The sequence below is a fragment of the Perna viridis genome, chromosome 2, assembly GCF_037379345.1.
Source record: "Perna viridis isolate PV_CMFRI_1.1 ecotype Kerala chromosome 2, ASM3737934v1, whole genome shotgun sequence".
NCBI lineage: Eukaryota > Metazoa > Mollusca > Bivalvia > Mytilida > Mytilidae > Perna > Perna viridis.
In genome coordinates this window covers 26045475-26058706 of record NC_142446.1, presented here as the reverse complement: position 1 = coordinate 26058706, position 13232 = coordinate 26045475, and the positions used below count along the sequence as shown (strand labels likewise).

At 32.1% G+C, this 13232-nt stretch overlaps 1 protein-coding gene across 1 annotated transcript; it reads right to left on the bottom strand.

The window, feature by feature from the left end:
• Positions 1-12413: 12413 nt before the first annotated feature.
• On the bottom strand, positions 12414-12974 carry LOC148624246 (uncharacterized). The gene is made up of 2 exons (XM_088571020.1): positions 12715-12974; positions 12414-12554 (listed from the first exon to the last, which is right to left on the bottom strand). The coding sequence occupies exons 1-2, from the start codon at positions 12880-12882 to the stop codon at positions 12414-12416; spliced, it is 309 nt and encodes a 102-aa protein (XP_088427146.1). The 5' UTR covers positions 12883-12974.
• Positions 12975-13232: the final 258 nt, after the last annotated feature.

The following is a 13232-nucleotide window of genomic DNA, read 5'->3' as shown; positions in this document are numbered from 1 at the left end:
AATAATCCCTATTCTATAACTAACTGTCATAAACATAATTGTATAGAAATAGGTAGTGATTTGAAATCCTCCGATAGAATAAAAAACTGCTGTAAAAAAAAAGGCTGCAACATATTTTCTCTCTTATCAACAGTCAAAGTGGCAACATGAATCAAAAACCAATTATCATAGAGTATTCAGGAGAACCAAGATATCAGCGGAAATCGAAAGAATGCAACCCTTGGACAAAGACCAGACTTGGAAGACAGACACACACAACAAAGTGCATAAAACAACCAAAATAATACATACAACGTAACAAAAACAAATGAGCAACTCAGACCTCCACTACAAACTGGGTGCATGGACCAGGTGCACCGGTAAGGTAAACGTCATCCGCTTTTCTAGAAACACGCCGAGTTACTCACGAAAAGTCAAGTCCAGGGTAGACGAAAGAGGAAGGGACAACTATGACACATTGAACAAATCAGTTTTCATGGAGCAGATGGATACACCGTAACGATCGACGGGTTCATGATGATGACCATAAAACTTGCGTAGTGATGAACCCTGTTCCAGAAGCCTAATTGTAAGAAGTCGAGTGCGATACAAAACGTCTGTGTAGTTACGGCAAGCTCTGGCATAACGTAAGTGTAAAACTCCATACGCCGGGGATGTTGCCACAGATGAATGGAAAGTTGACAACTGTATAAAACCGTTATTCTACCCACCTGTTTATACGGCTGTGTTCTAAAGAATCAAAACACCAAACCAAACAAGTTTCATCAATTTGTAGCCCAAAAGATCCAGTGGTTTCCGACAAGAACTAGATCAGATATGTACGAAAGCGTGTTAGGCCTTCGACATTGTTTGTGAAATCGAAAAACGCAAGCTAATTTTATTTTATTTTTTTTTTTTTTTTTTTTTTTTGGGGGGGGGGGGGGAACTCTGTCTTTTAAATAGTGACAATTTACCTAAAAGGATATTTAATAACAGACTGATATTTCCGAAATGTCCTGATTCATCCTTGATGTATTTTTGATTTTTCAAAAGTATGGAGTCTTTTCCTTTCTTGGGACTTATGTCAAAGATGGACATTTTCCAACAAAGTTCGTCTGGAAAAAGATCAGTGAAATCCAATCAACCAGAAACAACAAAATATGTGGTTAAAGCGTATTTCTACTGATGTGATTTTTTTCGTTTATGTCAAATTCACCAAGATGTGATAATGGCAAATACCGGGAAATAAAATACCCTTGATCTCCAACACAACTGCAAGGAGCGTTTTATATCGCCAACTTATTATTACCGTACCCGACAATATCATCAAACTTTGTGAAAAAGCTTCAATGACGTTTTTATTCACTCATCGTCTGAATGTACATATACTTACCCTCTGCGGGATATGTTGTATTATATCGTCATTGGAAACTTAATGTTGAACTGAGCCACTTTTACATTGAAAAATTCTATTGTGTCCTTCTCTGAAAGAAAACAGAGTTTCATCTTGATGACACCGATGTTGAACACTTCTACGCGATATGATATACACGTGATTAAATTCACAGCCACTTACAATATAGGTCTTACAAATCGAACAGCTATAGACCTTTGACCCTGTGTCCTTAAGATCACTAACATTGATCAAAGTTCTTTGACATTCAGTATGTATATATGTTAATTTTTCCATTTTAATCATTTTTGTTTTACTCCTGTATGTATACTTTTGTTATTTCATATCAAATCCATGTAAGGATGAACCAAAGGAGTGAATGGTGAGTAAATTAAGCTTCATTAAACATACATTGTCGTCATTTAAGAAGCTAACTATATGAAATCCCTCATCACCATGCGCAAGAAAATGGCACATTACAGCAATATTAATTGACGTTTTATTGTGAATTAAGTCCAATAGACAATAGAGATCGGATTTGTTTTCTAAACAGTCGTATTGTGTGAACCTAAAAGCCTTCTAATCGTTATGACAACAAGTTTATCACGAGAAGTTTAAACGACAGTCCTTTATTTGTCTACAGAAATAAAAGTAGTGCCCATGCTTCGTCTACACGTGGTTCTGTACATGTATAAAGTCGTATACACATAAATGTTAGAGCAAAATACATGGGCGTTGCGTGCACTGCAATGTACATTATGTTCACGTTATATAGATCTTTCGTTTAGTGCTTAAACGAACAGTTTTGTAACCGATATCTCTGAAAAGAGGTCTATAACATACTTCAATATAATAATGTTTCATCTTTTTTAGAATTTAACAAAAAATATATGTTACAGTGATCAAAAGCCATGATATTGAAGATACCAATATAGTGGCTTTATAAAATTGAATAAAAACTGAATAATAATAAAAAACAAACAAACAAACAAACAAACAGAACAAACGATGAATGTTTAATTTTAATACGAAGACAAAATACAAATTTTGTTTCTTATTTAGTGATGACAATCAGGTTAATGGTACATGGTAAACATTGGAATTCTTTAATCCTGTTCTTAAATGATATTTTAGGATAGTTTAGAAAAAATAGAGATACTATAGGTAAGCTCGCAAAGAGAATACCATTCCAAACCGCTTCAAATGGAGTTCACTGTAATACCCTTAATACTTCCCTTATAAGTAATCTTAAAGTATTTTTTTCCTTCATGATTCGCAACCTTCTTATAAAATTTCATCCGGATCACTTAAGCATTTTAGGAGGACTGCACTTATGAGGTTTAACATTTGGATTATCTCCCATGGAGTCCTCCGACAGTAATTATATCTACGTATGCTGCCCAACTTTTCTATAAAATTCCATCAAAATCCTTTGAGGGGTTTAGGAAGAGTTGCGCTTGCGATGCATTAACGTGCAAAACCCATAATTTGGATTATCTCACTTTTGAGTGCTCGGGTAGTATTTATATGTCTTCATGCACATCTATACATAATGCCAAATCTTGCTATAAAATTTTATCGAAATCCCTTGAATGGTTGCTCTTAAAAGAAATATGGACAGACCAATAGACAGACTGGTGATTCCTATATAATCCCTTGTCTTTGTATTCAGCTGGGATATAATAAACGGATCGAAGTATATTAGTACATAAGTATTTCACATATAACACGCAAAGTGTTATAGTGTTCTCCATTCAGAAGAAAATAATAATTTCTCCCATGTACTTTAATACAAGTTATCAGTGAGATCAATCTGGAACAAAACAGTTGTAATGGTTTGCTTATAAATTGGACTGATGAATAACATGTTGTGAAAAGACTATGTGATCTGTAGCAAATGTGCACCTTTAAAAAGGTGTTGTGGTCATATATGTGTTGACATTAACCGGATCTCCTATTATTTCTACCTCTTAAATGGAATTGGAAATAAAAATGGGTTATAGTTATAATTTCGCTTTATCAAGATGATCATTATTTTTACTCAATTATAGGAACATTTAATTTGTTCAGATAATTACAACACTTATTGTTTCAAAGGAACTTTGCTTGCAATAAAACACATGGAAAATATTTATTTTTCTATTGCCATGACTTGTTTCGAATATGTACAGATGACTACAAAAATAAAATGGCATTGTAAAAATCAATGTCAACAAATAATTTTTATCATAATTACTACGAATATTTATCGGGATCATTCAACTATTAAATTAGGGAATAGCATGTTAATGGCTGAAACAAAATTTACAGCATCATAACTTATATCATATGTCAGATTATCTTAGGCTTGTTGGCGCTATTACTCCACAAGTTACATAACAATAACCCATCATTGGGAAAATACATTTCGTGTAAATTGCTTGTTCTACAGATAGCCAAAATTAAGTCATTACAAAACATACGATTAGTTTAAAATATATAAAAGATGAATAGCTTTTCTTGTTTGAACTCTAATAGTTCAATCAATACTTACCCACACTTAGTATATTATCTTTATTCTTGGAAAAATGACCCCCTGGAAATTCTGTGACAATTGCAAAGAAATTGCTATTAACGGTCGTAAACATTATATGTTTATTGAAAATCATAAAAAAATGATTCGTTATCAACGTGCAGGAATTTTTAAGTCTTAATTGTGGACAATAAAGAAATTACTTTAATTTTCAGATGTCACATACTCGTTGAAATGGATAACTGTTTTCACTAGTATTTAAAGTAATCAATGTTAGTTGAATCAGAGTTAAATATTTCCAAAATCCCGATAAAGCTTTTTTCCTCTTTGCTTTGAGATGGGTCTTTTGGTATAAGGATTCTTGAGCTTTGACTTTATTTGCAGCAGTGGTATTCTTGAGGTATCCTAGATGTTTAATGTAACACTTTTTTAGTACAAATAGTAATATATCCAATTTCATTTTTTGTCACCTACTGTTAACTCATTTTTAACTTACAGGTTTTCTTAATTCGGAGTAGCCAGTCATATATTAAAATATTTTATGTTTGTTATCTGTAATATATAATAAAAAAATGCCTTTGTCTGAGAAACCAGTCCATAAACTTTAAATGAACTGTACTGCAATTTAAAAAAGAACAAGAAGCAAAACCGAATGCACAAAAGAGGAAACATAAATCGAGAAATTTAATGCATGGGACACAAAAAGGACAAAAGACGAAAAACAATTGCAATTAGGATGAAATCAATCGATTCAAGCAGATTTCATACGGAAAAAATGTGCAGCAACGTGGCGACAAGTATTTTTGGTTGAATATATATTTTTACTATTATAAAAGCAAATTAAATAAAATCAAAATAAATAACTATTTTAAGTTCAGGCGAGAAAGTGCAAATGATATAATAAAACTTTTTTAACTTTGACTTTGATGGAAAATCAAAGTGCTGACGCACTGAGTCAAGGAAGACCTCAAAGTAATAAAAACATTCATGTAACCAAATTGTAAGCTAATTAAACCGATCAAAACTTAGTCCTTTTAAATAATAACAATTTTAATGCAGTGCATATTTATACAGTCCATTTATCAATGTATGTTTGGATGTTCTATTGTACTATTGCTTTTGGTATTCCTGGCTGTACACTTACATTTATGTCTTCATATTTCTTAACACTTTACACTTAAATTAGCATTTCTTACAAAACATGAATTCCACTGAGAATCACAGATGATCAATATTCGATGAATTTTCAAAACACGTGGATTTTTTTGTAATAAATTAAAACTAAAAAATTGTCCTTGCCATTGCTATCTAGATTAGGCCCTGTGTTTAACTCATCGAAACTGTGCACGTATTTACAAGAAATTATTACCTTTCTTTAGGAATTTTTCAATTCAAACAAGGACACAAACTCTTGTTCTAAAAACTACAGTGCAATTTAAAAGTCTTTAAAATAAAAACAACTTTGCAGCTCATAGATATGAGCAATTTAAGATTCCAATGAAGTCGGAAAGTCAATGATATAGAGATGTGGTGAATACAGGGAATATGATGTCTTAATCACAAATGCACTTTGAGTATAAATCTTTTTTTCTCTCTAAAACAAAAAAGTTACTAGTGAACCCATACCCCATGAGTAGCACTTTTTTATGATGAATCAATATTGTGCTAAAGCTGAGTGTTTAATACCTGTCTGCCTACAATAATGTATGTGCATTTCTTTCATTTTTTTCTGCATGATTGTTTCACAAATATGTATAAGATTGCAATACCAGTAACTTCTAAGTAACTCCAAACATATAAATGCTAAGAAACCAGGCTTCATGTTTGTATAGTTTTTTTTTTTATTAAGAGATGATTATTTCTACTCACATCATCTAGTGAAACTTTTAAGTGATAACCACTGAAAAGAAATCAAGGAAACAAATCATAACAATGTCCGATATATGCAAAATGTTACAATGTAAATGCATGAAAATATACATAAAATATACATTTTAACCATATGATATTAAAAAAAACCTCCTCTTGTTGGGAAATATTGTAACATGTACATATAATTTTGTGCAAAGCCTGCAAAAATAAAGGTTGGGTGGTTATAACAGTCCCAGGTTTTTACTGGTTTTTAAACCACCTGGTCAATATTCCCAAAGCGGATAATACTGGTCAATCAGTGGCGGATCCAAACATGTATGTTTACTATTTTATTTTGTTTATGTACATGTATATGTAGTAATTAACATACATATACACAGTGCATTTTATGTACAGAAGATAAATTCCTGGGATAAAATTAAACACACGTGAAATTTTCCAATTAAAAGGAGGGGTACCAACTCCATTCACCCTCCCATGGATCCGCCAATGTACTCTATAATTACAACACAAAAAGTGTACATTGCATCTCCGAAAACCCGTCATTAGATGCTCCCAACATTCTCATTGCCAACCCCATGCATCCTTCCCTGGATCCTCCACTGTACATACTCTATACTTACATGAAAAGTGTACATTGCAACTCCGAAAATCCGTCATTAGAAGCTCCCGACATCGTCATTAACAGGGTCAGGACGAGAGAAATAAATTGGCAAATCTCGATTGGGCTTTCTTCTGTGAATGTTCGGGTCTCTGCGTCAAAATTTAAATAGTTAATATCATATAATCATTTAAATATTGTAGTTTAACACAGTCATATTAAATATCTTTTATATTGTTATACACCTATATCGTAGGTTAAGTAAACATCGAATATTTTACATGGAGTATGATCGGCGACGGAGAGATATTTTCACGTGAACTTAGCAAGGAGAATAACCCGCGTATTTTTATTGTGGTAGTTATATGTAGAAATGTCTACCCTGGTTACGTAATTTGGTTACCGACGATCTCTAATTCAAATTCAGTCTATAAATAGACTTCCTTAACAAACGGCTTGTTATGCGAAAAAAGACAAAAATAGTTATGTTTGTATACTAATGATTTTTAAATCAACGGCGATATACAATGTTTACAGTCGTCATTTCAGTGATAAACTACGAACAAAATTTGATCATACATATTTGGTGTTCATTGGCATCATGAAACTGGCTAAAATTCAGATGCCGTACTATTTCACATGCATTAAACGCTTTAGATAAACTTTTGAAAGAAAAATAAAACAACTGGATTAAAAAATACCAGAATAAAGGATATTGTCTATGCTATGTACGCACACCGGTATACTTCTTTTTTAAATGGTTCTCTGAAATGGTTATTAGACACTTAGACAATTGGGCAATACCTACTTAATTGATACCCTTTCCCTCATTTGAATCATGCATCAAAATCGAAAATAGGAGATAGAACATGGTAAAATGTAAAACCGATTTTGTGGAAGTTTCATTGAATTCCTGGCTATGTTGTGGAAAGATAAATCCAACGTTTAGCTAATTTATCACAGATCAAAATCTAAAATAAAAGGTCACATTCAATATCTATTGAAGATTCTGTAAAGGTTTCATCAAAGTCAATTAAGTTGTGTATAGGAGTTTCAAATAAGAAAAAAGTAACCATATTTTGCTATGTGAAACCTCCCAATTGATTTGGATGAAAATCTAAAATACGGGCTTTACAATAGGAATATGTGGTAAAGATTTTGTGAAAGATTAATTAAATCCCATTCACAATAGTTTTATTGAAAACACCATTTTTGTAAGCCACAACCTCACGAATTAGACGCTAAATTTGCAATAGTGCTAACCGTAATTTAACTGATGCTCTTTGAAAATATGTTCCCAGATTTTGATTAATGTAAAGCAAACATTATCAGATGAATAGACGAATAGACGAAGTAATGATTCAGACAGTACCGCGAGTATGAGCATACCCTCTATAAATATATATCAAATAATAATTACAATATTAAAACGTCAAAATTATACGGAACAACCATAAAAATGGTATTGGCAAGAAACGAAGTCCAAATCAATGTCATTCAACAGGTATAAAAAGAATATAGATCGAATGAAAAATACAGAATCGTTATATTAGATATACTTTTTATGATTCTACTCTATATGGAAAAAAAATGTATTTTACAATTTTACATTACTATAACCCATACAAAGTAGTTCTAGACGGAGAACATAACATGTAAACTCCTGCACAAAAGGCCCGTCTCCCTATGTTTGTGTTGGGTGATTAGAAAATATAGATAAACTATTTGAAAAAAGAGGGGTTTTTGATTTTTTCATTTATATTTCATAAAAAACATTTCGCTGTTTATCATACGGAGAGACGTACCATATTAAAATGACTCTGCTATGCTATATATTAAACGTCCGCCGAGAGATCACAGAATTTTTTTCTGGATAATATATTGGAATCTGCATTAAGAAATATGTTGTGCATGTGTTTACTCAAAAAAGGGGAAATAGTATGGTATAGGATTTTTCCATATTTACTGTACCACCAAACATCGGTCCATATCGGCCCTAAAGCGATGCGTTTTGGCTTGTAATGACTATGATTGTGTACTTTATATGGGCAATTATGCTTAGTATGAGTGAATGTCTTGTCCTCATACGTGGTTCTTTGATTAAAACTTAACTCAATTTTCATTTTAAAAGATAAATGCTTGATACAGTCATTAGTTGACGATTGATTAATTAATTGATAACATTTCTCATAAAACAGATTTTTTGTTTAAATTCAGTACAAATTATTAAAGACTATAAGGTCCGTTTCCGGTACAAACGTGTTGTACATAAAAGATTAGAATTACAAATTATAGATTTTGTTCTTTGCGAAGAATGTTCTATGAAACTTTCTATGTAAATCACTTCAAATGAACCAATAATGGAAAGGAAACCGATGTTCTCTCATTCAAAATAATATTTAATTTCTATCACACTGCAACAGTTAATGGATCGCTATAAAATAAAATTCAGTACAATACTTGAAAGAAGAGATTCACCGACACGTTCATCTTCAATTAGACAATCATTTTTTTCAATTGTGGAATGCAAAATCAACTAAATGTTTTAACACCTAAGAGTTTGAGATAGTTAACATGACGCTGATCTTTATCAATTTAATGGTGCAACCTTCACTAATCCTTACTGTAAAAAACCTGTTATGAGACCAATTTTAAGTATTTAATATTTTTGTTCATCTAAGCAATATCAAAGTTTATATACATTATGTATAGGTTGAAACGGTTAACTACTATCAATGTTCATATATTAAAATCTCTTGTTACTTAAATTGTTAGTTACTTAAACTATCGTTAACCTTTTTGTTCATAAAAGTACGTATTGTTCTATATAAGAATTCATTTCATAAACTGGTATGTTATCTCTTATATTTTTTCTACAATCTGAATAAGACGAAAAAAATCAAAGTAGAACTAATATCTAGCTGTCTTATATGTTAGAAGAACTCTGTTAAATATTTTTTTACGAGTTTGATCTTGCATCCACAACAACTTACAGATTTAATTATACCTGTAGACAGGACAAGACAAATTGATATAACAATTCATGTGTGCTTGAAATTAAATTAGACCTGATTTCCCTTTGGCTATATATGAAAAAAAAAGTTTATTCGTTTTAGAGTTAAATCATTTACAAGTTATTTGATATTCTACACTCTTAATTCATATAAAGGTGTTTAAGTAGTACGCCACATCGAACATGCAAAAACATGACTAAATATACAACTTTTGAATTCCTCTGTATAGATGTTTCGATTTGTTAAAAATAATTGATTAAAAAATAATGTATGAATAGGCAGTTGTTCAACTCAATGTAAATTTCATCCCACCAAAAATACTTTGAGTAACATATAATTATATGGTATGGTAAGCATCTCAGCTATATTACCATATATATGAATGGCTAACAATATGTAGTGATACAATCATTTTAGAAAAGAAACAAATATGTTCTCATGAAACATATCAAGTGGCATTTAATGAAAAAAAAAAAAAAAAAAATGACGATGGCCTGAATAAATAATCAGCACTTCTCAATATATTATATGTTATACCGGTAATAGATAGGGTATATAAATGTCACATTCATGGCATATGAATTATATTCCATGAGTCGAAAGCGAAAGGAATATAAATCATAAGCTGTGAATGTGACATTATATACCCTGTCTAAGGCCGGATAACATATAATGTTATTGTGAACATCTTCATATTTGATAAAAAATCGGGAAATAAAATTTAAAGTTCTTACTCGTACATTGAGCGAAGTCTACTTGACACCTTCCTTACTTATCTTATTATTCTTTACATTTTTTTGTATTCTTTTTATTTGAATTTCTTCAGAAATGAAAAAAAAACCGTATTTTTCTTTCCTAAAGTAATTAACATAGAAGTACAAGTTTCGTTTATTATCCTGTGTGAGGCCTCTACATTCCTTGTGACTGCATTGACCAATAATATATCTAAGTGGTTTAATAAGAAATTACAAACACAGAGAAAATTAAACAATCAACAATATAATTATCACAGAAATAATAATAATAAAATAATAACAGAAATATGTTCATATATTTATATGTGATAACGCCCACGGCGGGAATACGAAAAGTCTTGTGTATACGGCTGTACCGGCTTATTATCGAATCAGAATTCCTACACTTTAATGTGAGCTGTGACATATACCTTTTATATATTATATAAGCTATACCCAAACCCTGGAATCGATGCAAGGCATGGCTGCAAATTAATGATGCAAATGTGGCCGCTCTCCCGGGGAGATTCAAACCTATTCTCTATTCTTTTATTTTACATAGGTTATGTGCATGGATAACGCACGATTCTCATTTGTAAAAATAGCCATTCTTGCATGATTTTCATTTGCAGTAACAGTTTTTTTTCGCATGATTTCCGTTTGTTATAACAGGTGTTTTCCGCATGCTTCTCATGTGTAATTTTTTTTCGCACCATTCTCATGAATAAATAAAGGTTTTCTAGCGTGATTCTCATTTTTTGAACATATTTTTCCACACGATTTTCACTTGTAGGTAAAGATGTTCTTGCATATGATAGCCGTATATAAGTGAGGCACATATGACAACCAATTCAAAGGTAGAATTTCTCATGTCTGATACTTGAAATTTCAAATGAAAACGTAAGAGGAGCACATTAAGTAAATTGAGAGAGAGAGAGAGAGAGAGAGAGAGAGAGAGAGAGAGAGCGGGGCAAACTTAACAACGAAAATGATCCTTTTCATAGTATGAGAGTTCTGAAGCGTTTATTTGTTTAGCCAATTTCGCTTAGATCAAACCAACGAAATGACTCTGAACAAAGCGCTTCGTCCATATTCTAAAAATGAAAAATCTGATATTCGAACACGAAATTGTTTTTGTAATTCTAAATTAATATGTCTCTAATGTCTAGATGAATGATATGATAGAAGGACGGATACGGATCAGGATTATCTAAAACCTTGGAAAGACTTACCCTACCGGGGCATCTGGTACATGCTCCGATGTTTTATTGGAGTCTAAGTTGCTCATTTAACTTCGTTTCTATGTTATTTTGGTTATTCCATGTTTTTTGTTCTGTTTGTCTTTTTCCTTGTCTAGTCATTACCCTTGGATCATTTCCTCTTTTAATAATCGTTCGAAACCTGATTCCCTTTACTTTTACACCTCCCATACTTTTACTGACGGAATTAGTAGGAATATATTTACATTAGGCGTAAGAAGGATGTCTTACTGTCGTAGGTAAACGGGCGAAGTATTCGTGTCGATGTTGTATTGGGAATCCAAAAGCGTTATAAACGACACATAATATAAACATGCTTTTTTAACAATACATGTAAATAAAGTCAATGTCATCGGGTTATATAGCGCTATATATTCTCAACATACTCCGGGCCGTAAAAAGTGAACGCAAAATGAAAATACTGACTTAATATGACAATAAAAGATTGAACAATATCCCCGATTTCAATTCGCATTGTGTTATCTCATGTAGTTTTGTGATATTCTTTAACAGCACCCAAATACTCTGATTTCCATCGAATCCTAAAGTGTTCAAACAACATACATTGTCTTTGTGACACACAGTTTCCATCAGTTTTCATGTATTGTAAATTTAAATCGCTTATACTCGGGTATAGAAGTACAAATATTTTACGTCCATATAGCAAATGTGCTGGAGTTAACGGCTCATTGTAACATGAATCTTCTTTTTTCCTTTGATCTTTTTATGGAATAATACAGAGACGACAAGCATGTACCAAAATGTATGCTCTAAATTGAAGCAACCAAATAATATTGCATGAAAGGTCACATGGGCCTATATAATGCAATGAGGAAACAGCCATGAAATAACCAAAACACTAAAACCAATATTGCATGGGTAAGCTCCGCCTCTTTGGGAAAAGATTACGCCTACAAAAAAGCACACATACAAATGTCAATTTTATTAGGTTTCATATAATAAAAGACAGAGAACAAAAAATATAATGTCTACTCATTAATTTAAAGATAGAACCGAAAAAATACACATTTCTTTACTTTTGAAACATATTAGCAAAAATCCACAGCTTGCGAAACACTCATGTCATAAAATGGTTCAATATTTTGATGAATTTGCGACAATCTAATATTCTCCTCTATTGTTGCCGACGCATCTGCTAATGATATATCTTCCTCGACATCTTGAAGAACCTGCAAAACATATTGTAGAAAATTGTAAATATGGAAAAATAAATAGATTTTTTTTACATTTGGGCCAAAAAAGGGGGTCCATGCCCCGAATAGTTGTGTTTAAAAGCCTTCAAAAAGACAATTAGCGTAAATCAGTCTAATTCAATAAAAAAATACACACCTGAGAGAGAACCAAATCATCGCTTTCTACATTTTCAATGTCAAGCCAATCTGGTAGAGAGAATGCGTCTGCCATACTGCCTACTGTGCGGGTTATTAGATTTTCCCGCCAAACGTTATTTTTTTCTGCACGGACTGTCATGGGCGTGTCATTCATGTTACAAATCATTTATAGCAACGCCTTCCTCGTTAGCCAAATAAACTTCTCACGCTGCGCGTTCGAAAGTTTATTTGTCTAACTCGGAATACTATGCTATAAATATAACAGGTCATCTGGGTCTGATGAAACGGTAGTTAAAGGTCGGTCGTTTAGGACTGATTCGATCTCTGTAACAATAGTTTGTAGACTTTGGGATAAATTTCCACTATATTCATTTTTCAGTAAATGATTTTTGTATTGTAACACGAGCGGGGTTCGCCGGCCGACAGTAGCGGTCCCGTTCGGTTGACACTTCTTTTATTTACTCTCTCGTTTGTCAGGATCATTATGATAAGCCAAATACTCAATAACAAGGAAAA